This window comes from Scleropages formosus, chromosome 19 (genome assembly GCF_900964775.1).
Source record: "Scleropages formosus chromosome 19, fSclFor1.1, whole genome shotgun sequence".
Lineage (NCBI taxonomy): Eukaryota > Metazoa > Chordata > Actinopteri > Osteoglossiformes > Osteoglossidae > Scleropages > Scleropages formosus.
Window position 1 is genome coordinate 8602396 of NC_041824.1, and position 25579 is coordinate 8627974.

Here is a 25579-nt window from a genome sequence, read left to right on the forward strand (position 1 = left end):
GGAAGATGACTATTCATTCAGTGTTCGAAACATCAAGAACTCTGAAACTCCTTTTGCTGTTTAATAATAATAATAATAATAATAATAATAAAATTTTTATATTTTTAAAAGATCAGAGGCCATTTTACTTATTATATCTTTAAGGAAAACTGTAAAATTTAAGGACCTGCATGTGAGGTCCAAACAGCAGTTTTTGAAGAATTTTGGCATTAAAACTGCATTAAGTGTCAGTCTGGAAAGAGACATCATTTTGTTACTATTACTACTACTACTAACAATAATAATAATAATAATAATGTATTATTGCAATATCAGTATTCTTATTATTATTATTATTGGTAGTAGTAGCAGTAATAGTACACACACACACACACACACATTTTCAGAACCGCTTGTCCCATACGGGGTCACGGGGAACCGGAGCCTACCCGGTAACACAGGGTGTAAGGCCAGAGGGGGAGGGGACACACCCAGGATGGGACGCCAGTCCACCGCAAGGCACCCCAAGCAGGGCTCGAACCCCAGACCCGCCAGAGAACAGGCAAAGGCAATACCCGCTGTGCCACTGCACCCCCCATTGAAATATGAATATCTACTTAATATTTTGGCACACGATGACATCACAAAACATGTACATGAGAAGATGTCCACTCACTGACCTGAGAGAGGCTGTGCCTTTTCACCTTGGGGCTCTGAGGCTAGGGTTATCTCCCTCTTGGTCACAGTGCCATTGCGCAGCTGTGACTGGTCTAGCTGGGAGAGCTTCCCTTTCCCTTCCCCTTCCTCTTCGACCTCCTCCACCGAGCCTGCGCTCTTGACGCTGAGACGTCTCATCCTTGACACAGAATCCAGCTCCTTCATGCGGGCGAGGCGATCCACCACAGCCCGGCAGGGCGAGACCGCCAGCTTGCCCTGCAGCACCTCGATTATTCTGGAGGTGGCGCTAGTCTTTCGTTCTCCAGCCAAATCCCCGCCGGTGAACACCGACAGGAGCGGCTTTTGGGCTGGGAACTCTGAAGCTCCAGGGCTGAGGCCCGCGCGGCTTCCCATGTTCCCACCAGGGGTTTTTTCCATACTGTCCTCTTTCACTTCCTCTGTCTCCTTTGCCTGTCCATTAACTAATATGGACTTCTTGTTCACCTCTTCACACCCGCTACTCACATGCGTCACCTTTTCATTGGAACATTCTTGGCCTTCCCCACTGCTACCTTTGTTATCTGCGGCTTTTTTCTGTTCTGTCTCGGTCCTGCTTGTCTTATGGTCCACCATGCCTAAAGACTCGGCGGGCACGTCTATTCCCAGTATCCTGGCTGCCCTCTCTTCGATAGACTCGTTCTCAGGGATCCCCTCTGCGCATTTCACCTCGTACAAGTTGCTGAGGTCCTCCGCTGGCACGCGGCTGGCCTTTTCCTTGCTCAGCAGGCTCTCCAGATGCTTTTCGGCTAATAACAGCTGCTTCCGCCAATTGAAACGACCCGAGGCATCATCGTGAGTTTCGTCCGTGTCGTAACCCTCCTCTGGTTCATTATTCAAAAGGCAGTGTGGACCTCCTCTGCTGTGGTACCTGTCATCTTGCTTTTTGACCATAATGACATTCAGAATCTTTTCTCCACTGAACTTTGGCAATGAGTTACCTTTTTTTGCCTTCCTTTCCATTGGGATTTTAGAGAAAGAGCTTTCTGATCGACATGCCAAATTTTGCCCTAGTGTCTTTACTGACATCAGAGGGCCTGTGCTGACACTCCTGAATTTGTACTCTGCCGAGGTACCTCTTTCCCTTGGCAGCTGCAGAGCCTGACACACGTCCTCATAACCGGGTGGGCTGGTCAACGTAGCCGCATCGTTCACCTGTTGCCTTGGGGCTCCTGGGGCTTCGGTGTATACTGTTAAGCCCACATCCTTTAGCAGTGACTCTTTTGGAACAGCGATGTCTGATTTGAGCGCCCTACTGTCAGCAAAGGTTCTTGGGGTAAGCTGAGCAATGGCGCCCTGTTCTCGGATGCCAGGCTCCACCAACACTGGTACCTTCTCCCTCAGCTGCCTGTTGAGGCTTGCAGTCTTGCCAACAGGTTTTGAAAATGCACTCCTAACCTCTCTATACTCAGGATCTGTTGCAGGTGTCCAGCTCTGAAAAGTGGGCTTGATCTCAGTGGACGCCTTGAGCAGCTCCTCTGGCAGGCTTGCCGGTCCCCTCTCTTCTGGAATTTGTGTTGGGGCGTTCTCAACATTACTACTGGACATGCTCAACTCCAGAATATCTTTATAAGCCTCGTCCAGGTCCTCGATGCACTGATCGACATTGGGCTGCTGGCTAAATTGCTCCTGCAGCTCCTTATTGAAAGACTCAAGTTCCTCTATTGCGTCCCATGGCCGGCGACTGACGGGCTTCAGCAGGAACTGACCAAATGCTTCCTGGCCATTGCTTCCTGCTGGTCGTGCCTCGTCCTTGTGGCCTGAAGGACATTCGGCTCCCACTTGGTTTCCTGAGGGTTGCGGAGGTTGGATTTTGCTCTTGCTAAGCTGGTTGGAGAAAGTGGGTGTCTTCGAGAAGGCGCTGTTGCTCGATGGAGTTAGGCTTTTCTGGCCCTTCATTGGATACCCATATCTAGTGCTGCAGTCGGTGCCTGCGCCACTGTCCGTGGTGCCATCAGAGGCAACGTGGCCCTGGTCTTGTGCTTGCTGGTTTGGGAGGTCCTGAGGAGGACCCTGGGAGAGCTCAGGGGAGCTGGTCTGTGTCTCCTGATCTCGATACTGGTCCCCAGGCCAGGAACCGGGGTACTGCAGCGCTCTGCATTTATTCAGTATGAGGGGTGGCTTACGTATCACCTCTTTTCTATGAGAGGCTTTCTTCCGGCTTCTCAAACTCATCACACCTCCTCTGGGCACGTGGTGCTCTGAGTCAAGTGAAGATGTGCTTAAGAGACTTTGGTTTCGAACGCTGCCCCCACTGTTTCCAACAGAGCCCCCCAGTGAGTTCGACACCTTGTCGTTATTCTTCTGATCCGATAACTCCCCATTGGACTGGGAGTGGATCGGGATGGACACTAAGCAAAATATAGTCTCGTTGACCTTCCTTTTTGAGCTTTTCTTGTTCTCCGCGTCTGTGCATGGCTCAATTTTTTTTACTTGTGTCACAGTCTCACAGAATCCCTGGTCCAGGCTAGCACTCTGCAAAGAGGACCTGCTCTGGAGAGCTGTGGAGGGTTGGTCTTTCTGAAATTTGTTACAGCTTTGGTCAGATTCTGCGGAGTTGTCACTTGCCTTCTGCAAACCACTGTGCCGTTGACTGTCATTGTCGTGCTCACTCTGAGATCTTTTGCTGGAGTCCATATTGACATGATGTCCCTGTGGTGGGACAAAGGCACTGTCTTGTGATGATTGCTCAAACACTGTAGTGCAGGGAAGCTCTTTGTTGATGCTTCTTGCACTGTCCAGGTCTGTCAGCGAGTTTCCACTAAGCCCTCCTGAGATATGTTTCACACGTGGATCATCAAATGGTATGTACTGAACGCGACCAAGATGCTCCTCTGTATGTCCAGGATGCACCTGTTTCCTGCCCAAAAAGCTCCTGTCCTTCTGATAGTCCAGCCAAGAGCTTCCTGTCTGTCTGGAAGACCAATTCCCTGACTCCCTGCTCACTGGGACCTGCTGAAAAGGTTCCCCTATCCACCTGGAGCTAGATGAAACTTCACAAGAGCTCCTCTGGTTTCCTTTAGGCAGCAGGGGTCTCTTATAGGATGGGGGTGGTATATAAACTGGAGGCTCCGTGCTGGAACCTGCTGGCTCGTGTGCAAAACAGTCCAGCCTGCAGCTCCCACCGCTCCTGGGGGAGAGCAATGGCTGGGGTGTCGAGTCCATGGCGAGCATCTCTGAGCTCCCCCGTGTCTGCTGGTGAGCCTCGTATGAAGGAGGCTTGAGGGGCCTGCTGAACTTGGGCTTTGGTAGGAAGGCTGCCAGACCGTCCCTGCCACCGGCCTCTGTTTGGAACTGATTGTAAGGTCCTTGGGAAAAGCCGTTCATCCTCCGGCCAGCGTAGGTTCCTTGCCCCAGTGCTGGCACATCCACATACTGCAAGCTTTCCGGAGACAGCACCCTTGGGAGCGACTGGGATTTGCCCTTTGGCCTAGGGTGGATGCCATCAGAGAACTGGCGGTTCAGGACTGCTGCTGGCTGCCAGTCATCCGTCCCCAGACTCTGGCACTTTCTGTCCTCTGTTCCATCGTCCCACCACCGCTTCTCAAGGTCCTCCTCTGGGGCCCTCTGCATCCCCCCTGCCTTTGCGAGCTCACTTCCTCTTGGATCTTTGCTATCAGCATGGTCCAGCAAGATGCTGAAGTCCTGGCCCCTCCTTCTCCAGTAGGACACATCTTTTCCATCCCAAGGCTGGGAAAACATTCCCTTTGGTGCATCATAGAACCTGCAGTGCAAAAACAAAAGCCATGTTAGACAGAGAGAGTGTTTGAGTCGACATGAACATTTTGTTTGAACAGTTAAGCAGAACACTGGACCAAGGGGACAGCATTCAAAAATCCAGCTGTCTACAGGTTTGTAAAAAACTAATTCTGGTTAAGTGCCACATTCTTTCAGTTAAGCAGCAAAGCAATACGGAACATTAAAGCCCTAAAAAAGAGCATTGTCAAAATATCAACGTGGGATCATCCTAACAAAGTCAGAAGGGTGGGTAACAGGGATATTTAAAAACAGGCGGAACTTTCTGGAACCGATAATATTGTTTCAATACAAAGCAGAATTGCCAATATACAGTTAGCCTGTGAGGCAGGAAAGAGACTTTCAAGTTTTTATTATTAACATTGATATTGCATTGGCAGTTTCATTGATTCAGACATTGACATGGAGACATTGATTCAGGAAGTATTCAAAGAAGCTCGGTGGAATTATTTAGCAGTCAGCATTATAAACCTTACCTTTAACCTGGAAACTCAAACTTTGAAACAATGGGCTGAAATACTGTATTAGCTGTAACGGATGAGCATCATATTATCTGGCCTATATGTTAAAACATAATCAAGCGGAGGTTGAACTAATTCATTTAAAACACATAGGCAAGATCTCACTGTAATCACACATCAAATCTAAGGTAATCATTTCAGTGACATAATGCTGACTGACCTGCAAGATGTGATGTGGACATTCATAACCATGATGCGTGAACAAGCAATAGCTGATGAACATCTATCTGGATGGACAGAGTCTGTTTTCCTGCCAGTCCCAGAGGCCGAGTGGCACAAACAGAAGCGAGACCTAAACAACCCATGAAGCGTCCACATTTACATCTATTCAATTAGCTGATGCTTTTCTCTAAAACAACGCACATTATTAACTTACATCAAATAATTTACCAATTTATACAGCTGGGTATTTCTTTTTTTTTTAACCAGGGCAGCTTAGGGTAAGTACCTTGCTTAAAGGTATTAAAGCAGAAGGTGGGATTCAGATCTGGGTCATTCGAGTGGAAGGAGGCTGATCCAACCACTATGCCACCTGCAGCCCCATTGCTGGAGACAGCATGCTGACTGGTTTCTGCAGTCCCATCTGCATATAAAATAAGTGTGATCTTAACAAGAGGCTGGTGGTGAAGCGGGTCAAGGTGTTGCATCTAAATTTGCAATGCTCACTTGGCCTCGAATGACCCTCAATCAAACCCAACAACTTACTCCTTTTCTTGCTTCTACACCTTACACTAAGATGGAGATATGATGCTCAGCTTTGCTGCTCTGATTTTTCCACCAGAGCTGCACTTCATAACCAGGGACAAAATATGACAAACATACTGTTGCAAACAGCACAAACTTGATGAGATAAGAGGTTATTTTTTCGTGAAGTCGGAACTTCGATAATTCTTCGGTGTCAGATGTCCATCATTTACAAGGAAAATAAAGCTGTACAGGAATAAGCCACAGCATTACTGTTCCAGTTTAACAGGATTACTCTTAAATGCAGGAAACACAAACTTACACAACACTTAAATGGAAAATACAGTATGAACTGTATATTAACCCTGCACGTTGTGAAATTAACTCAATGCTTAAAAGACAAAGGCAAAAAAATGATCTTTATGTAATCTTATATAATCTGTCACCAAGACGAATTCCTTGTATGTGTGAACATACTTGGCAATAAAGCTCGTTCTGATTCTGATCTTTTATCATTCCATTAGCACTATATTTGTTAAAATGCAACTTTGTTATATTAAACCAAAGAACTTCTTATGTCTTTTAAGAAGAAAAATAAGTAGTTTATATGATGACAGATTGGTGACTCTATCACACTATAATTGTTCAATTTTTCATTCATATTAAAGGGTGAAGAAATGTGAAAACGGGTCAAAAAAGCACCCAGCTGCAAGGACGCATCTGCAAAATCTGGCCATAGCACTGTCTGCATAGAATTTGTATGTTCTCTTTCTGTGAGTTGTGCAGGTCTACACTGTTTTCCCTTGCACATCTCAAAGATTTTATACGACTTAAAAGGTACGAAATGTCAAAAATAAAATACATCTTGAACTTCTGCATTTAGGTGGTGGACAAGATAATGGGGAATCAGCGTATGCACTATATACAGAGCTGCCACTGTATGGAACACAAATTTGGCAAAATGCAAGCTGAAACCACAAGCAGAAAACACAAATTAAGCTCTAAGTATAGTAATAAGAGTATATTAAACTACAAAGAGTACATTAACAGCAAAAAATAAAAGCAATCAAAATTTTTCATTTGGAAAAAACTGATTTTGAAGATTTTTAATGATCAATGGGACAAAAGTCATGTTTTAAAATAATGAATGAATGAATGAATGAATGATGAATGAACAAATCCCAGAGGTAAATTTTACTCAACTGCTGCAGCATACAGTATAGAACGTACATGCACATATATGACATATCCATCCATTCACATGCGTGTCAAAACTACAATGTAACGCTACACATTTTCTTCCAATCTATCGTAAACACACATGAATTACTTATACTTCATGGCAAAACCGAGGCTGTGATTGTGACCGTGGTGAAGCATGGACACAGCTGTACAGCGTGAGAAGAGTGCACCAGCAAAGCAGCCGACATAAAACCACACATATGAAGGTGGGGCAATGTCACGGTGCCTTATGCAAGACGGTAAACAAGCGCTTCTTTTTTGGGTCTCCGTGCAACAGCGCGTTCACGCAGGACATCTTACAGGTTGAATTCTCTGCCCGGAAACGAAAAACGAACATTCGCTTGATTAAAGCATGCGTGCATTATTTAAGTACATCGTATAATATTTATACGTTATATAAGCATGTTGCACAGGGGCGGCTCGGATCGGTGCAGCGGGCTTCCTCGATACCGTCGTCTGCGGAGTCTGTGCTGGCCTCGGCTCCCGTGCTTGGTGGCGCTGTTTACAACCCACAGTCCCATGTGGCAGATGTGGAGTCCAGTTTGCACAATCTAAACCCGCCCCCCCCGTGGCATTATTTGGGCGGAGAGTAGAGGTGAGTTCGGAGGAGGGGAGGCTGGAAGCAGCTCCCAGCATAAGCATAAATTCCATCCGTTATGCACAACGCTGTATAAGACCTTGCTGAACGATCCCACCTTTACATACCCCCCCCCCCCCCCAACGGCAGCGGCCAGGGTGGGAGGGATGCAGCCGGAGCATTTTGGCAACACGAGGGAGGTGGGAAGGGAGAAAAAATCCCTATGCAGACGCACAGGGGGGCCAAGTTTGCATGCAGCACTAAGAGCCCCTAGGAAACGCAGAGCGAGAAAAGCAACTCACCCGCTATCTGTGGCGAGAGAATCGCCCAGGGGCTGCGTGTCACCTTGGTAACCACTGGCGGCTTCCCTCCTCCAGTTCTTCTCCCTGCATTCATTGTCGCTGGAGTAGCCCTTGGCCGGCGCCTGCCGGCTGTGGACGTAGGCCCCCGTGTCCGTCTCATACCCGTTCACTGTTCCGTGACCAGACCCGCTCCCCGCGATTTCATGGTGGCAATCGGTCGGGTGCCTCTCGCAGGGCGCGGGGGCGTTCTGGGGCAATTTGTATCCATGAGAAATCAGGAGGTCCTGCACACTGTACATGTCGCGTGTGTTCCAGCGGTGGGCGAGGCGCCGTCTCCTACAAGCACAACTTCCAGCCGGTGCGGGACTGCGCCGCCTCGGAGGCCATCACTGGGAAAACAGAGGGGGACAGGGGACGGCCGCATTAAAACGATTATCCCCAATATCCTTTCTTTTGAGGACGCCGGGGCCGGACGGTGAGCGCGGAACAAAAAGCCCCCGTCTCTAAGCCCTGCGACGATTCACGCCGCCTCTGCCCCGCTCGCCTTTCTTCCGCACGGCCCCATGACGATCCAGTTTTCATCTGAATAACGGTATTTTTTACGGCGTTAAAAATCGCTCGCGAATGCTTGTCGGAAAAATAAAAGGAAAAAGGGGGGAAGAAAAAGCATCAACTGTCTAGAAGATGGTGTTCGGAGGAGTCCGCTCCGCAGGCCGACTCCCAGCCCCTTCAGCCCGGAGGCAGCTGCGAGGAACTCCGGATTCGGAGCGTTTCGCCATCAGTGCTCGGGATTTGAAGGCGAGGAGCTTTCACACGGTTCGCAGACAAGTCTTAGCGCTGCCTCATGTCAGCTCCTGCAGTTTTTTTCTTCCTCTTCCATCCACATCTAAATCTTAATCTGCAGAGGAAAAAATAATAATCGCATAACTCTGCGCAAGAGAGATTCCCGTGGAAACGAAACCCGCTCCCTCGATCGCGCCTTGCCGTAACGTAACGGTCGCCGAAAAGAAAGGCGTACGGCGCTGTCCTTCCGGAAGGCGCAACAGTCGATCTCGATATCTCCTATAAGGCGCAACGTCGCACCCTTGCATTTGAACCAAGCACCATCCTCCGCGATGCATGTGTCTTATCGTTCACACCTCTACACGATAAAAGGGTCTTTCATAACATCTGGGCACAGAGCTACCAGACGTGGGACGGATTCTGCCCGTTGGAGAAACTTCAGTGGCTGCAGCAGATCCTTAAATCTTAACACAAACAAGTATAAAAACCCCAAATATGATGTCTTGGGAAACTACACTTACTCCACTTTCACCAATGAATAGAAGACATCCTTAAAGCGTTAATGAAAATACATGCCTGACGTTCACGTTACTATCGCATACAAAGATACCTTGAATTTTTACTCTTTCAATTTCTCTTACTTTAAACAAAGCTGAAAAACTGATATGCAGGTGGTCCACCACTTAAGATAAGGTCATCAGAACAGAATTTCATCATTAGTCAAAAATCCCCATATATGAATCATAAGGATGTATAAACAACACGCATGAATGCGACGTTGCATTTTAAGGCTTTGTTATCTTTTTTCACTAAATTCACACATTATTCATGGCAAAAAATAATATAGAATAATTATAATAGAAATTCAGCATAGTATTTATAAAATAAAATACAGGCAATTATTTATGAATAATGTCATTAATACTGTATTAATTAATGAAGAGTGAACACTCACTTTTTTGCTTTCTAGCCATTTCGAATAAAAAGTAACTTGAAGGGAATCAAAAACTACAAGTTTTGTACATAAAACGCAAGCGCTGCTGGACACTTAAACTCTGACAGACCCAAGCAATAAGCAATTTTTTCGCACAGCAGATAGAGTGGACATTAGGAACATACGTCCGGCCACTAAAATAATTTTATGAGGTTAATGGCACAGCTGTTGTAAGTCTGACTGTTTGTAAGTCACATATGTCATAACTCAAGGACCATTACTATATGTAAAATTGTTACTGATTCTAGTAGAGAACACCTGTTGTACAGACTTTTTTCTGTTGATGCTTCAAATCCTTCTGGGACAAATAGATTCTACAGTCCTGAGAGAATAGATTTGGTTTCCTTTTTTTGAGTGGGAAACCTCTAGTAGAACAAATACCTTAGTGGGAAATGGAATCCTTCTCTTAAATTACAATATGATTACATTAAAATGACCATTTTTCATTGCGTGGCAAGTGTCGCTACGATAAGGGCTTTTTATTGTATTCAAAATCACTAATGGTGTGTGGCGCTACTGTTCAAAATGGACCGATGTATAGTTTCTGATGGTTTTCTAGATGTTTCTTTGTCACCTTCGGATGACTGCTGTTAAGTCGCAGCATTAACATTCAGAAAGAAAAACAAACGACTATGTTTTGGGAACTGAGCTAAAATCATGTGGAGGATCGATTTTCCCACAGTCATTTAAATTGCTCTAAACGGCAACATGTCAAATCTATTTACATGATGAAATGCTCTTGACGTGAGCATTCCAGTCACTCAGCGCTGTATTTCTCTCTCAGGGTGATCAAACCTGGCACATTCTCCACTGAGATTAACCAGATCTGCCCATGTGGTCCCAGCCGGGCTGAAGGACAGGTTATCTGTGCTCTGTGATGTGCTTGTTTTAGCAAAACTGCTCTGCTCTGCAGTCTTAGACTGAAGTATGGTCTTGGAAATGTCCAGAGCAGCTCTTCTAACAAGTGGTCAAGGTTCCCCAGCTGACCCGGAACACTGCGGCACGAGTCGTGTTTGACCTGCCAAAGTGTTCCTGTGTATCTCCCCTCCTGGTCTCTCTCCGTTACCTTCCTGTAGCTGCCTGTATCGAGTCTGAGACTCTGGTCATGACCTACAAAACCATCAATGGATCTGCGCCCCGATTCCAACAGGACATGATCCCTTGCTACGCCCCAGTTAGATTGCTATGCTCCTCCACCTCTGGCTGCCTGGTGGTCAACGCACAAGTGGTCCAAAATCAAAAGCCCAAAGGTTCTCCGTTCTGGCCTCAATGTACTGGAATGAGCTCCCTTTGTCCCTCAGAGCTGCTGAATCCCTCTCTACATTCAAGAAGGGTCTCAAAACACATCTCTTTCAGACCCACTACTCTCCTGATCTCTTATCCTATCATACACACTTGCTCTACATTATCGATTTATTTAAAAAAAATCTGTATTTCACATCAAGTCTATATTCAGTTACTTGTGTAGGGCATGCCGGCTGAAACAATGGTATTGGACTAACTGACCATATGCTGACAATTGTGTATCTGCATTTCTATCTCCCCGTCTCTTGGCGAAATTCACTTTTATTTACTCTTCAGCTGTAGGCCTACATTGCTTTGGAGGCATCTGCCGAATGAGTAAATGTACATGCGAGATTGACCCATGCCTCACATTCTTTCCCATGTATGTTGTGATAACAGAACAAGCGATGCTTAAACTCTGAACATCGGACCCTAATCCACGGGGTGCCTGGTCCTCCTCCTTCCACCGTGGCTATCGTCACTGGACAAGGCTCCCATCTTCAACCTCACAGCGACCCAGATCATGACCCCTGGGTATTACATCCTTCCTATGGGCCCGATTTAAATACTACTAAAGCTCTTATGCAATGGAATTACTATTTGCTACAAAAAACTGCAGCGAGAAATGCATGCAACAATATGTCAGCTCGACTGATACGTACAAACAGGATCCATTACACCAAATCTTTAAGTATGTAATTTCCATATGTGCAATATCAAGATTCCAAACACTCTGAAGGTGCATTTTTGAAAAATTCAAATAGCTTCAGTTATTTCATGGAAATAATTTGTCCCCTTTTACAGATCACAAAAACATTTAGGGCATTAAAAAAATCAGAACAGGCCACTATTTCGTACTGTGCTTACTGTTTTTCTTCAGTCATTTTTTTCATATTTCCTTTTTCCCTTTTCTGATTTTTTCCTTTTCTTTTTTGTCTATTACACATAATGTTCGGGACTTGTCAGGGGCTTGGTAATCTGGGATCACTCCCTATTTACCGGTGCCAAATCACGGCAACTTTTAACATTAAACACACGAAATAAGAACTACAACGCAAAATTGCCCAACTATAAGAAGGGCCAAGAAAGAAAAGGTGGCTTTTCATAACTGAAGACTTGGCTTTCACAACTAAAGCTGCTTTGTAAACTCCTTTTCTTAGCATTTTCCTCATGAACTACGAAACTTAAGACATCACGTTAGGAAAAAAGCAAATGGATCCCTTGAAACGTGTTCAAACATGAGGGTCGGTCAAAAATAATCCCCAATAATGTTGATAAAACAACATGATAGATAAATAATAAATAATAATAAATCGAAAAAAAAACAAAATTAACGTTGCGGAACACGTGTCACAGCCAGTTTGCTGATGAAGAAGAAGAAGACACTCAACTATCTGAGCATTTCAAGGACCCAGAAGTGCAGCATACAGTCCACTTGGAAAGAACTTGCCTTTCTTTATAAATAAATAAATCCTTTTTTAGGGCTCTGTAAAGGTGTTTCGCCTTCGACACGGCTTGAGCACCAGAGGCCTGGGAAACACTGACAGTGTCCAGGATGGCAGTTTGGTGTCACCTCCTGTCTCATGGTCCATATAAGGCTTAGACAATGAAGGACAGCAGACAGCCCTAAATAAGGATCTGAACGGTGTTTCCCCTCTTCTCTTTATAAAATAAACATAATACCAACATAGTTTACATTTGCAACAAAAAATGCTATTTCTAGGTTGTCTTCATTTTGTTTTTTTTTTTAAATTTATTATCAATTACCTTAGTCCGTCCAAAAAGTATAGATTATGAGACAGGATGCACCTAAATAATAATAATAATAATAATACAAAAGATATTATAATATTCCATTTCCCCACTTTTTCTTAAGTAATCATCTTTTCCCTCTGTCCTCCACAACTAAGGCACTAGCCTCACTGCTGTATGGTAATAGGGCACAAAATTGAAAGAGTACTTTGTTGTAACGGATATATTGTAGGTACTATAAAGGAGACCGTGGCTTTTTCAAGTTATAAATTTTTTTTCTTTTTTTTTTTAACCAAACTGGCATTACTCATTAAGTTACACCTTAGCTAAAATACTGACCCACTTTTTAAACATCTTTTTCTTGATGCCCAAAGACAAGCACAGAGTGGAATATTTTTCGGTGCTACAGACACCTAACGTACCCACCTTTAACATACCTCACTTTGAACTCCGACGCCCCGACTCACACCGCTCATCCAGAATAACACCAGCCACTTTAATATGGACTGGTCAGAGCCTTTTTTATGCCACTAACCGTTTTGCTGAACCCTAATACATTTTATATCTATATTCTTAAAAAAACCTTACTTTTGCACTACCTCCGATACAGTCTGTTTACATTTCTATTTATTTATTTATTTATTATTATATTTATTTGACTGAACATATCACTTCACTTTTTCTAGTTTACATATTTTTATATATTATTTATGTTGTATTTATACAGTATAGTAGTATTACTAGCATTGTGTAGTAGGAATAGCATATGTTGTCATCTACATTTTACACACACACACACACACACACACACACACACACACACACACACACCGCTTGAAACTGTTTGTCCCATACGGGGTCACGGGGAGTCAGAGCCTAACCCGGCAACACATGACATAAGGCCGGAGGGGGAGGGGAAACACCCAGGACGGGACGCCAGTCCGTCGCAAGGCACCCCAAGCAGGATTCGAACCCCAGACCCACCGGAGAGCAGGACGCGACCAAACCCACTGCTCCACTGCACCACCATGCCCCCCCATCTACGTTACCCTCTATGTATATGTTGTTCTCTATGTTCACACCATGGTCCAGGAGAAATGCTATGCATGTCCAAGACATCCAGATCAGAATGAGTTTTATTGGCCAAGTGTGTTGAAGCACACAAGGAATTTGCTTTGGTTCTAGACATATTGTGGGAATGACAATAAAGTTGACTTTGATTAAACATTGACCACCGTTACCCATCAGACAGGAAGAGGAGCAACATTCCGATGATCATCCAGACTGAGTCAAAAACACCGCATGGTGACAGGGCACTTATTGACATCAAGGCGCCGTGCAAAATCCACATCAACAGTCATCCCAACTCCACAATAAAATATTTCTACAGCTACAACCTGCATTTGCTGATAAGTATGAAGACAGTGGATTAATTAAAGTGTGACACTTGTAAAATTTAGAAAATCTAAATAAAACCGAAGGACCAATCAGACGCATCACTTTCCGACCCAACATGTATTTCTCATGCAGCGGTTTGCCAGGGTGGATGCGTCCGTCCTTCGCTACGTGCATGATCCAGACCGCGGTTCCTGCCTCCACCGAGCTTGAAGCGTACCACGCCGAGCTCGTGTCTGCTCGGCTTGGCTCGGCCGTCGGACTCGACTCGCGATTTAAGTCACGCTGGGCTGTAAGCGAAGGCTGAGTTTTTTTGTTACGCATCATCGGAACAGCCCATTTTTGGTCCGTCGAATAAAATATCATACGATACCTTACGTGTATCTGATGATTCGGGAAAAGACGACGGAGTAAAACAGAAGGCAGGATAAATAACCGAACTTCGATTTCTCACCCCTGCAGTGAAACAGCAGTGAAGCAGAGAAATTATTATTTATATAGATCATCTATCTATTTGTTCGTTTCATGAACTGCACTGAGTCACAGCAATATTGACACGGAAACGGCACACAGAGCAATTGCAAATATGCGAATATACATAAAACAAGAGGAAAGGGTCAAAAGGTTACAATATTTCATAGGTATGATCACATAGCACTGTCTAATAAGCTCCAAAAGAGTGTCCAGACATTCCAGGATTCCTCTGAATTCCATGCAGATCAAATGCTGCATTTACATTTAGCAGACACTTTTCTCCAAAGCGATGTACATCTCAGAGAAAATACAGAAAGGGCAGTAAATCGGCGGAAGGAGGGATTTGGATGCAGACACACCATTCTTGAGTTCGGTCAATTCCTCTCATGCCGTCGTATGTAAATTATGTATTAAACCAGTATAAATTACACGAGTAGCCGGATATAACTTTTGTTAATTTTGTTAGTAATATTAATTTTTTTTAAGGGGGGTGTGGTGGCGCAGTGGTGCAGTGGGTTGGACCAGGTCCTGCTCTCTGGTGGGTCTGGGGTTCGAGTCCCTCTCGGGGTGCCTTGTGATGGACTGGCATCCCATCCTGGGTGTGTCCTCTCCCCCTCCTGCCTTATGCCCTATGTTGCCGGGCTAGGCTCCGGCTCACCGTGACCCTGCTTGGGACAAGTGGTTTCAGACAATGTGTGCAATGCTAATTTTTCTACTTCATTCTTCTCACTGTATTCTGCTTTAACTTAAAGGGGTTCAAGACTGCATTAGCATAATTGCTGCTGTGTACTGGATACTAAGTCCAAATACGACCAAACCCAGGACAGCGACACGCACGATGTTCAACTCAGCAATGCAAACCATATGAACCAGATGAACGGCCCCCCTGGGGCCCCGGACCACGTTCATTAGAGTCACACTGCTGTAGAGTTCCCTTCGAACCAGAAAGTGGCACTTTTCGAGAATAGCCGGCGTTTCGCAAGCAACATTTTTGTTTTATCGCCCGGTCAACCCCGTAAGCTTCCTCAGGATGTGTGCCGCCCGAGGGACCGAATTACAAGCGTTTCCAATCGGCGCGCAATTAGCCCAGCTTGAGCACACACACCGGCCCCTGAACTCTGTAACGGCTGACGCGACAGCAGAAGGCAACCGAAAACTGACGTCGCTCGAGGGCCGACTCAAGGGTGTTACACGGGGTTCCACCCTCCTGTCACAGGGTCACCGCTTCCTCTCTTCCTCCAGCCTCACCGAGGTTTGTGTCCCATCAACCATCCACTGCAAGAACAGCTACGTCCCTTTACGTTCATTCATTGAGCTGGCGTTTATCTCCAAAGCTACTTGCAAGGGTTTATTCTGTTATTCACTTGGGTCACTTTTACTGGATCAATTGAGGGTAAGTACCCTGAACAAGTGTACGACAGCAGGAGGTGGGATTCAAACCGGCAACCTCCAAGTTTAAAGGGAGCAGATCCCCTGCCCCGAGATGCCCGTAATCTGATGCTCGTCTTTCCACTTCCCTCCCAGAACTGAAACAACAGGCGTATGATATGGGACCAATTAATATTCCAATGAAATGTGATTAATGGCGATTGGGTGGAAAAAGCCAGGTTTGAATCCCACTCCTGCCGCAGTACCCTTAATCAAGGTACTTACTCAGAACTGCTCCAGAAATAATTACCCTGATCAAATGGGTAAATCGCTGTAAGCAGTTTGACATTGTAAGCTGCTTTGGAGTAAAGAGTCAGATAAACGGATAAATGTAAACGAAACAGAAAACAGCGTGATGAGGTCAGTCTAAAAACATGGTAGAAGGTCATCTTGACCATTCAGCCTGGTTTCGCTGCAACTTGGTAACTTCTGTTATGACCATCATGACCAAACGTGCCATACCGAACATAAAAGACACAAGGAGTACAGCAATAAGCTGAATTTTGCCAAAAAAACCATCATTTACCCATCCCTCGTTTCTAAAACAGCACACTTATAAAATACACACACTGGCTGAAGCCACTTGTCCCAAGAAAGGTCGCAGCAAGCCGGAGCGCAAGGCTGGAGGGGGAGGGGACAAACCCAGGGCAGGACGCCAGTCCATTGCAAGGCACCCCCAGCAGGACTCGAACCCCAGACCCACCAGAGAGCAGGACCCAGCCACCACGCCACCACGCCACCCACTTATAAAAAACTTCAGATGTAAATAAAGTGGACAGGGCAAACACGTAACAATGTAACAATGAACTAGAACAAAGAGAATTCTGAAAAGAAACCATGGATAAGTAAATTTGTAAAATTATCCAGAGCTCGCGAAATCCATTGAGCGTACTTTTTTTTTTTAAAACCAAAATCGCCGTGCAGTAATATTGTTAGCCAGCCCAACTTGTCTCATATTAATTAGTTTCCATCACAGGCCTGGGCTGCCTTGACTTGACAGCGACATGGTTTATGAAGCAGAATCGCTGTGATCAAAGCGATGGCACACATTACCGTTCTGCTAACCAGATTTGGGTTTGGCTGCCCGCTCACTCTCCGCCGCATGGGGAAAAAAACGAAACACGATTACAAACACCTCTGCGACGCATCGGCACGCTCCAGGTTTACTGTTGCGGTATTTAACCTGCGACAACCAGCTGGAGGTTCGCCACCAAGAGCAGGTTGCATTACCGTACCCTTGACATGAACATGGAACCTGTTTGCATCATGCAACATCTGTATTTCTGCATTAAAAAGTCTAAAGTCACTTTAGACACAAACTCTATTGAACAAATAATCAAGTACAGTAATACCTCGCCCTACGTCGTTTCGTGTTGCGTCGATTTCGACTTTACCTCGGTTTTTGTTAAATATATATGGAAAAATACTATTCGTCTTCGGTCGTCAGCCGAAAATATTAAGAATTGTTAAAAACTTAAAAATCACTTAAAAACAATAAAAAAGTGTAAAATCAAATAAAAATAAACGTTGAAATATATAAAATAATATATTGTAATCTATAAAATCAATTAAAAGCTTAAAAATAGCAAAAAAAAAATATTGCCTTATTTACCTGTCATTTTTTTGGAATTTTTTTTTTTTTTTTTTGTGTTTTCTTTACTTTAGCATTAATTAAAGTGTATACACTTAAGGGGAATGAGGGGAATGCTGATTAGGGGTTTATAGGGGGTCTAAATCGGTTTTTAAGGGGTTATTTCGTTTTCCGTCGTTTTTCGACTTAAGTCGCGCCCTTTGGAACCAATTAACGATGTAGGGCGAGGTATTACTGTAATCATGTGCTGTGTTTCGTTTATATCATATACACACACACACACACATTTTCAGAACCGCTTGTCCCATACGGGGTCACGGGGAACCGGAGCCTACCCGGTAACACAGGGCGTAAGGCCAGAGGGGGAAGGGACACACCCAGGACGGGACGCCAGTCCGTCGCAAGGCACCCCAAGCGGGACTCGAACCCCAGACCCACCGGAGAGCAGGACTGTGGTCCAACCCACTGCGCCACCGCACCCCCTGTTTATATCATATAAATATGTATAAATATTTTTCAAATGGAGGGCGCGGTGTTGCAGCGGGTTCGATCGAGTCCTGCTCTCCGGTGGGTCTGGGGTTCAAGTCCTGCTTGGGGTGCCTTGTGATGGACTGGCGTCCTGTCCTGGGTCCCCCTCCAGCCTTGTGCCCCGTGTTGCCGGGTTAAGCTTCAGCTCCCCGCAACCTTGCTTGGGATGAGCGGCTTCAGCACGTGTGTGTGTGTGTGTGTGTGTGTATTTTTGAGATTCCCAGTATGTATAGTATATAGCAGCTTGTACAGTTGGCCCTCCACATTCGTAGGACCCCCGCGAAAGTGGAAAAACCGGGAATATCTCTAGGCCCCCCAAACCTTAACTCTTAACACTATTGACCATTTCTAACACACAAAAAAAGCAAAACGATACACTTTACTACAACAGTATGTTTTACATGTTGGGCGTCCCCAGAGTGCGTCCGCAGTTCTTTAGCGCACTGAAACTTTTTACAATATATAACTTTTTATAATAAATTTGTGTATATATTTACGGTAGTAAAGGATGAAATAGATTAATAATACACACATTCTAAGCGGTGGGGGGTGCAGTAGGACAGCAGGTTTGGCCTGGGCCTGCTCTGTGGTGGGTCTGAAACCTGAGGTTCGACTGTAAAGTACCAAGCATCAGTGTACAGTATATTCTAGAGTTTCATTTAATGTTTGTGTTTATTCTGAATTTTTGCTCATCGTTCTCAAATTTCAGTCAATATCCTTAGGCTCTAAAGTAATATTTTAAAAATGATGTATACACATATAATGTGAAATGCACACACAGTCTGAATGCACCAGTCCCGAGCAGGGTCACGGCAAACCAGAGCCTAACCCGGCAACACAGGGCATAAGGCTGGAGGGGGAGAAGACCCACCCAGGATGGGATGCCAGTCCATCACAAGACACCCCAAGCAGGACTCAAACCCCAGACCCACCAGAGATCAGGACCCAGTCAAGCCCACTGTGCCACCGTGCCACCACACCCCACCTACTGTGAGATGTACTTTCTCAAATGTCATTGAAAATTTTCATATTTTCAAACTCTGAACATTCACAAATTTCAATCAATACCGCCACACTCAAGTGCTCTAAAACTGCACTCAAATTTCAGTCCGAATTCTCAACCTTCATCAAACTGTACAATCTCCAGTGTACATTCCTATTCATTGCTACTTTTACATTCTGCTGAAAATATAATAGTTTTGCCTACGAGTCATCATACTTCATTCTGGACAGATTGTGACTTTTTTTTTTAATTTTAATTTTTATTTTTATGAGAACCAGACCGAATCAGTGATTTCAATCAGGTAATGCAGCCTTACAAGTTAATTTCTGTATTAAAGTAAATCTGACGTGCACACACACAGGAAACGATCTTCCATCTGCCCCCCATATGGTCCACATAAATCTCTGCGCCACTGCGGTTCTGCACTCTGTAATACACTTCTTTCTTCATCAGCATCATTATTACATCCCCGATCTCTCCTGCGGAAATCTGTAGAGGTAAGAGGACCTAACGCTAGACTTGGTTTGCAGCCGCATAGCAACAACCATCTACGAGACTTCTGGACATTCATGTGCTACGGAACCCCGGCAGGAAAAGCATATCGTACCTCTCCCGGCGGAAGATATTCGTAAATAAATAAGTTATCAATCTTATGTACATCTAACAACGTGATGTTTTCTCCTTGTAATGGGCATCTTACATCACTATATGTGACTAGGTGTCATATGCAACGTATCACGCCATATTTAATCATTCTGTGCGTTACACTGTTTTTAACAGAACATTTTGTTTTGAGCTTGGAACCCACACATGCACCATTTTTTTTTACAACTAGTATTAATTTATAAATGAAACATACAAGTTGGGTTTAAAAAAAGTCTTTCCCCATAGTATAAATATAATTTGTTCTTCAAAACTTTTTTTGTAAGGTGAATTACCATAAACTGAAGCTGTAAAACGTTTCGATGGTAAACATTTTTGTGTTCTTGATCCTCGAAATTGACACCCATTTACGCTCAAATATCACCAAACCCCATTAAAATGGACAGTTACGTCAACAGTTAACATTAGTTACCATAACACAATATAACAGTGTGGTTTCCCTTCATTAATTACTCTATAAAACCGTACAATTTGTGACTGTGCTCCTTCAGCTCTTTCATCCCTATTATGTACCGTATGCTGTATAAACGCTCATTCATTAATTCAGCCTCTAATACAGAAAAATGGAGAGTAAAGAGAAAAGAAATCAACGTAGATGAAGTGACACTCAGTGGACATATACATTTATTTACTTAGCAGACACTTTTCTTCAAAGCGACTTCCAATGAACACTACGTAGTGTTATGAGCCCACACACCTTATTCACCGCGGTGACTTACACTGCTAGATACACTACTTACACTGGGTCACTCATCCATGCATCAGTGGAACACACTCTCTCTGTCACTCACACACTATGGGTGAACCCAAACAGCATGTCTTTGGAGTGTGGGAGGAAACCAGAGTACCCCGCCAAAACTCCAAACACACGGAGAACATGCAAACTCCACACAGACTGAGTGGGGATCGAGCCCACATTCTCTCACACCACCCAGGCGGTGTGAGAGAACAGCGCTACTCGCTGTGCCACCCAGACGTGGTTTGGACGGTCCAAATAGGGTCATGATCACTGACGGTATAACAGGTGAAACTATTAAACAAGGGCCGACTAAGGGCGAGAGCTTAACGCAGCGCGAGATAAACCGTAACTGAGAAAAAGAGCTCACGGCGGCTCCGTTCTTGCGCCGCTCAGCTGTCGGAAGGCAGGCAAAACCCAAAGTCGCACCTTGCAAACGCAAAGAAATGCCACGCGACCCTAAGCCAAAGATGACCTTATGAAATATGTCACAGCTCCTGGTTATACAACTCTCGGGCATCTACAGCGGCTCCTCGGTATCTTCTCTCACAGAGCCTGTTTCAACAGGAAGCTGAGGCCTCGCTGCCAGCGCTACGACCGACGGAACCGAACCCGTGACCGCAGACCTTCTTCTCAACATCGCCGTCAGAGCAGTGAACCCTTTCCTTCGGCTCCTGGCACCGACGAGCCGCGGTCCCTCGGACGCCTAAAAGGCTTCGCGTTCTCGGATCGGCCGTCCGTGCGAAAGGTGTGAGACAACACCACGCGGGGACCAGGAGAAAGGAGGGAAAACAAGTGGCGAGTTCAGGACCGGCACACGGTAATCTCTTCCACCGTCAACAAAATAAAGTAAGCAGAAACCAGAGAACAAAAAACAGCAAGCAGATCACAGTTTCCCAGATTACAGCACAGGAAACCATTAGTTTCCTCCTGATTACGTCTCGGCGGACTCTCGGAAAAGGGACGCGCACCAGAAGACGAACGCCCTCCCGGACACGGTCCCGCTCGGCGAAGGAGGCGAACGGGCGGTCGGCTGGCCGGTCGCACCCCTCCAGTTACGGAGCAGCAGTTGCGTACTTAGCATATATGAGGTTTTAAGTGCATTTAGACTCGTGGAGGGACATTTCCTGTTTGGGTTCACTTGTGAGCAGAACACTTCACACAGCTGTTAAAACTTAGGCTACCGTTCATTCCATCAAAAGCACATTTCTCTTTGACGCTCAAAGTTTTGAGACCCATCATGGAATAATGTCAGTTTGGCTGCTGGCTCCTCTTCTTGGGATCATTGCACCGTCTAGACGACTCATCTAGGGTCACCGAGAGGCTTTGCCGGCTCTCGTCGACTTTTTCTCCTCCCAGAAATATGAAGCGCGCTGCCCCCCCCCCCCCCCATTAATACACTCTTTAAACTACCATAACTAAACTTTATCCCACAAGCTCGGTCCGGAAGTACAAAGGTTCTCTTGCATCTGATTTGCCGGAAGACCACCCTCAGGTGCATTCTATGAAACAGAGCTCAGACAGCGGCATTAGCCCGACTGAGTGCAAGACAGACATGCACACATATACACACACACACACACCGTCTGAACCACTAGTCCCATACGGGGTCGCGGGGAGCCGGAGCCTAACCCGGCAACACAGGGCGCAAGGCCGGAGGGGGAGGAGACACACCCCGGACGGGACGCCAGTCCATCGCAAGGCACCCCAAGCGGGACTCGAACCCCAGACCCACCGGAGAGCAGGACCCGGTCGAACCCACTGCATCACCGCACTCCCCATGTCAAACCATAATAGAAAAATAAAATGCGCTTCTGAACAGCGACTTAAAATACTACCGACTTTCCCCTTGCACGACAGCATATAAGTGCACGCGCTGCAAAGTCGTCACTTCAGCGTAAACTGGCCGTTTCACTTTGTCTGGAATTTGATATTAGCGCAAATATTCAAGTTGTAGAAAAACCCCAAATGAAAAGCGAGGATGCTGAAAAATTACTGCCTAATAAAAGGAGGGCGGATGATACGTTCGCTAGCGATAATTCACCCCTCCGTTCTCTTTCTCTAAAAATACAAGATAAACTTCACAAAATTGTTTTTGGCAGCTTGAGAACATTTCGCATCGACTCCACATGAAGGTATCCGACCAAGGAAGGTAATCCTTAATACTAGGAACCGCAAAGATTCCAACGCATGTAAAAGCAGCATAACTCACAGCCATAAGCTCAGAAGTCAACGATAAATTTCCATAAATCCTCTCCGAACGGTATAATTCCGTATCGCAAAACCTCCACAGGTCACACTTGCCCCGTGTGCACGTCTCGCTAGAATGTAATAATATCGCCTTTTTCCTGATTCTCCTATAAACAGGGAGGTGCACCACTCTGACATTCCTGGCAACCGCAAACCTCTGCGGCGTGTGATCCTGAAAGAATTTGGCTTCGGCTATTAATACCGTTCCGTGTGCGATTACAGGACGTTATCGGAGCCTTCCAGGAAACAGACCTTACATTTCTCCATATAGTATAAGATAACCAACCCTTTCCAGTAAAACTTTTTTTTTTCCCTTTTCCCTTGAAGTTCCCCTGTTTGGGACAAACACAGATCGGCGACCGCTACAGGCCCGCAGCCGCATGAACGTGGTTAAACCGAGCGGTCGGGGTAGCGTCACGCCAAGCCGGGCACTTTTCACGCTGCGCCGATTGACACCGCATGTAATGGTCTTAACCTCAAGCTGCCCTCGTCGTGTTGGCCGTTTAAAAGGCTTGTTTCGAGTTGGTCCGGTCTATTGTACGAGGTGCCACTCCCCTTAGCGGTCAAGGCCCTGGGGGGGTGTAACCAAACGTCCAATGTGTATGTGATGCAAGGAGCAGATTAAGTCCGAGTAGCATCTGTTCAAAAAAAAAAAAACCCCACAAATCAACACCCAAACTGTGTTTCACGTAAAGTGGCGCAACAATACAAAATTCCTTTCGTATAACACAAACTTCTACACAATACGCTTTATTTGCGTCTCACATGTGCATAGAGCAGCGTGAAAGAGTGCACGCACAAAGAGCGAATCCCCTTGTGACACAATGGCTCAGAACATCCAATCAGAACAAATTTTTGCAAATCAGTTCCTTTCTTCGCTCAAATAAAACCCGTGCGTTCTGGGAAATTAATTCTGAAGTTGTCAGGACATTTTTGCATACTACGGTGACATGGAAGGCCACATTCGCAGCCTGAATGGTGAATGGGGGGCTTCTCACTCGCAAAGACGTGCTTGGAAATAATACCAACATGACAGCAGCAACAATAATAATAATAATAGTAGTCTATAGCTGTCACGTTCACGCCCACAACCCAACTGACAGCATCTAACCCCACTTCCAGACTAACTGCTCACCCTTTAAAAGACCCTCCTCAGCGCCCATACCTTTGCGGAATCTCGTCAGGGACAACCGCCCTTCCTCGCGACGTCTCGTTCACACTTATCTCCAGTTCACAGTTGACGGTCACCGGTTTTCGAGCCCTCGCTTCGTTTCCCGACCACGTCCACGGACCCTCGTTCCAACGCCGATCGCCGCCCGACCGACCCTTCTCTCCGTCCCCCGACCACGCCCATGGATCTTCGCTCCGACCCCGACACCGAGAACTTGCCTCATCCCCCGACTCCAGACGAACGACTCCGCACTTGGGTCCGGTCGTCCCGGCTCCCTCGGTTCCGCGTGACAATAGCCTTTACACGTCCCTCATTTCAAAAATGGCACACTTACAGAAAGCTTAAGAAATACGTCAAAAATGCACGAGAAAAATTGGTAAAAAACCGAATAATTATCTAGATAAAAAAGGATTCTGGAAACAAAACATGGGCAGCACCTTAACATCCCTCGAACACCCTTTCGGTGAGCAGTTGAGCTCATCTACAAAACGACCCGAACGCTGCATCTGCCCTTTATTTACCGTAAAAGCTCCAGGTTTAAAACGATAATTACACCCAGGTTGCGGAATTCTAGTCGAAACACTCCCAGAATAAACATTTGACAAAGGAAATGAAATTATTATGGAATAAGACCTCTTGAGAGTAAGAGTGATACATGCTTTTGAACTTGAGGCCTCCGTGGCTTTAGGTGAGTCACAACTCCCACCTTACGAGAGAGCTCTTATAACCCTTTTCCACCGATCGTCACTGTTTGCCAGCTCACTTTGGAAGCATTTCCACGATCTTCGCATGCATGTTGCGCCAAACTGTACCGTCCCAAAGAGAGCCGCTTCCAGCCCGTCAACAAGCGCCGGGAAGCGTCACCATGACAACGTGATGCTGCATCACATGCTGTCACGATGCTGCCTGGATGTCAATTACAGTTGGTGTTTTTAAACGAAACTTGCAAAATTCCCCAGTGCAAAACACAACATAAAATTGAGAAATAAGCAAAAAAAAAAACAGCAGAACAAATATATAATTATGTTTAGGCTTGGTTATTTGAAGGGTGGTCTGATGCTGCTGCTTCACTTCTGCCCAGTGAAGTAAACCAGTGTATTTGGCAAAGAGATCACCTTGCTAACACAGGACATTGACAAACACCATAACATTAGTGAGAAAAATAAAGCACAGCACTATATAATGGACGAGAACAACAATCCACGTAGCGTGGTGTTGAAAAAGTCTTCCTACAACTGTGGGTCACAAGCCAGAACTGACCTGTGTGTTTCCATCATACACCTTGAACAGTTTCTCACTTTTATACAGTTTTGTAATTTTTTAAAAAAATTTCTCATCTACATGGACACACTTGCAAAATAATGTACTTTTATTAAAGCACCCTATTTTCAACATAATCTCTCTGCTTCACCTTTTGCAGTTTCTGTGTACTATTTCAGTCTCAGTATTGCTGTGACTCAGTGCTCTTCATGAAATAAATAAACAAACAAACAGATAGATGATCTATATAAATAATAATTTCTCTGCTTCACTGCTGTTTCACTGCAGGGGTGAGAAATCGAAGTTCGGTTATTTATCCTGCCTTCTGTTTTACTCCGTCGTCTTTTCCCGAATCATCAGATACACGTAAGGTATCGTATGATATTTTATTCGACGGACCAAAAATGGGCTGTTCCGATGATGCGTAACAAAAAAACTCAGCCTTCGCTTACAGCCCAGCGTGACTTAAATCGCGAGTCGAGTCCGACGGCC

General features: G+C 45.4%; 1 protein-coding gene across 5 annotated transcripts in view; it reads right to left on the reverse strand.

Annotated features, from left to right (window-relative positions):
- Window positions 1-25579, reverse strand: part of LOC108927789 (junctional protein associated with coronary artery disease homolog) — a 50530-nt gene that overhangs the window by 1661 nt on the left and 23290 nt on the right. For 4 of the 5 annotated variants that reach the window (XM_018741344.2, XM_018741343.2, XM_018741342.2 and 1 more), the window contains 3 exons: window positions 7776-8164; window positions 5131-5262; window positions 660-4417 (listed from right to left, as the gene is read on the reverse strand). In XM_018741344.2, coding sequence (XP_018596860.2) covers window positions 660-4417; window positions 5131-5262; window positions 7776-8074 — 4189 coding nt within the window. In that variant the 5' untranslated portion in view covers window positions 8075-8164. The remainder of the gene's footprint in view (window positions 1-659; window positions 4418-5130; window positions 5263-7775; window positions 8165-25579) is intronic. The other variant, XM_029246349.1, reaches the window with a different exon arrangement.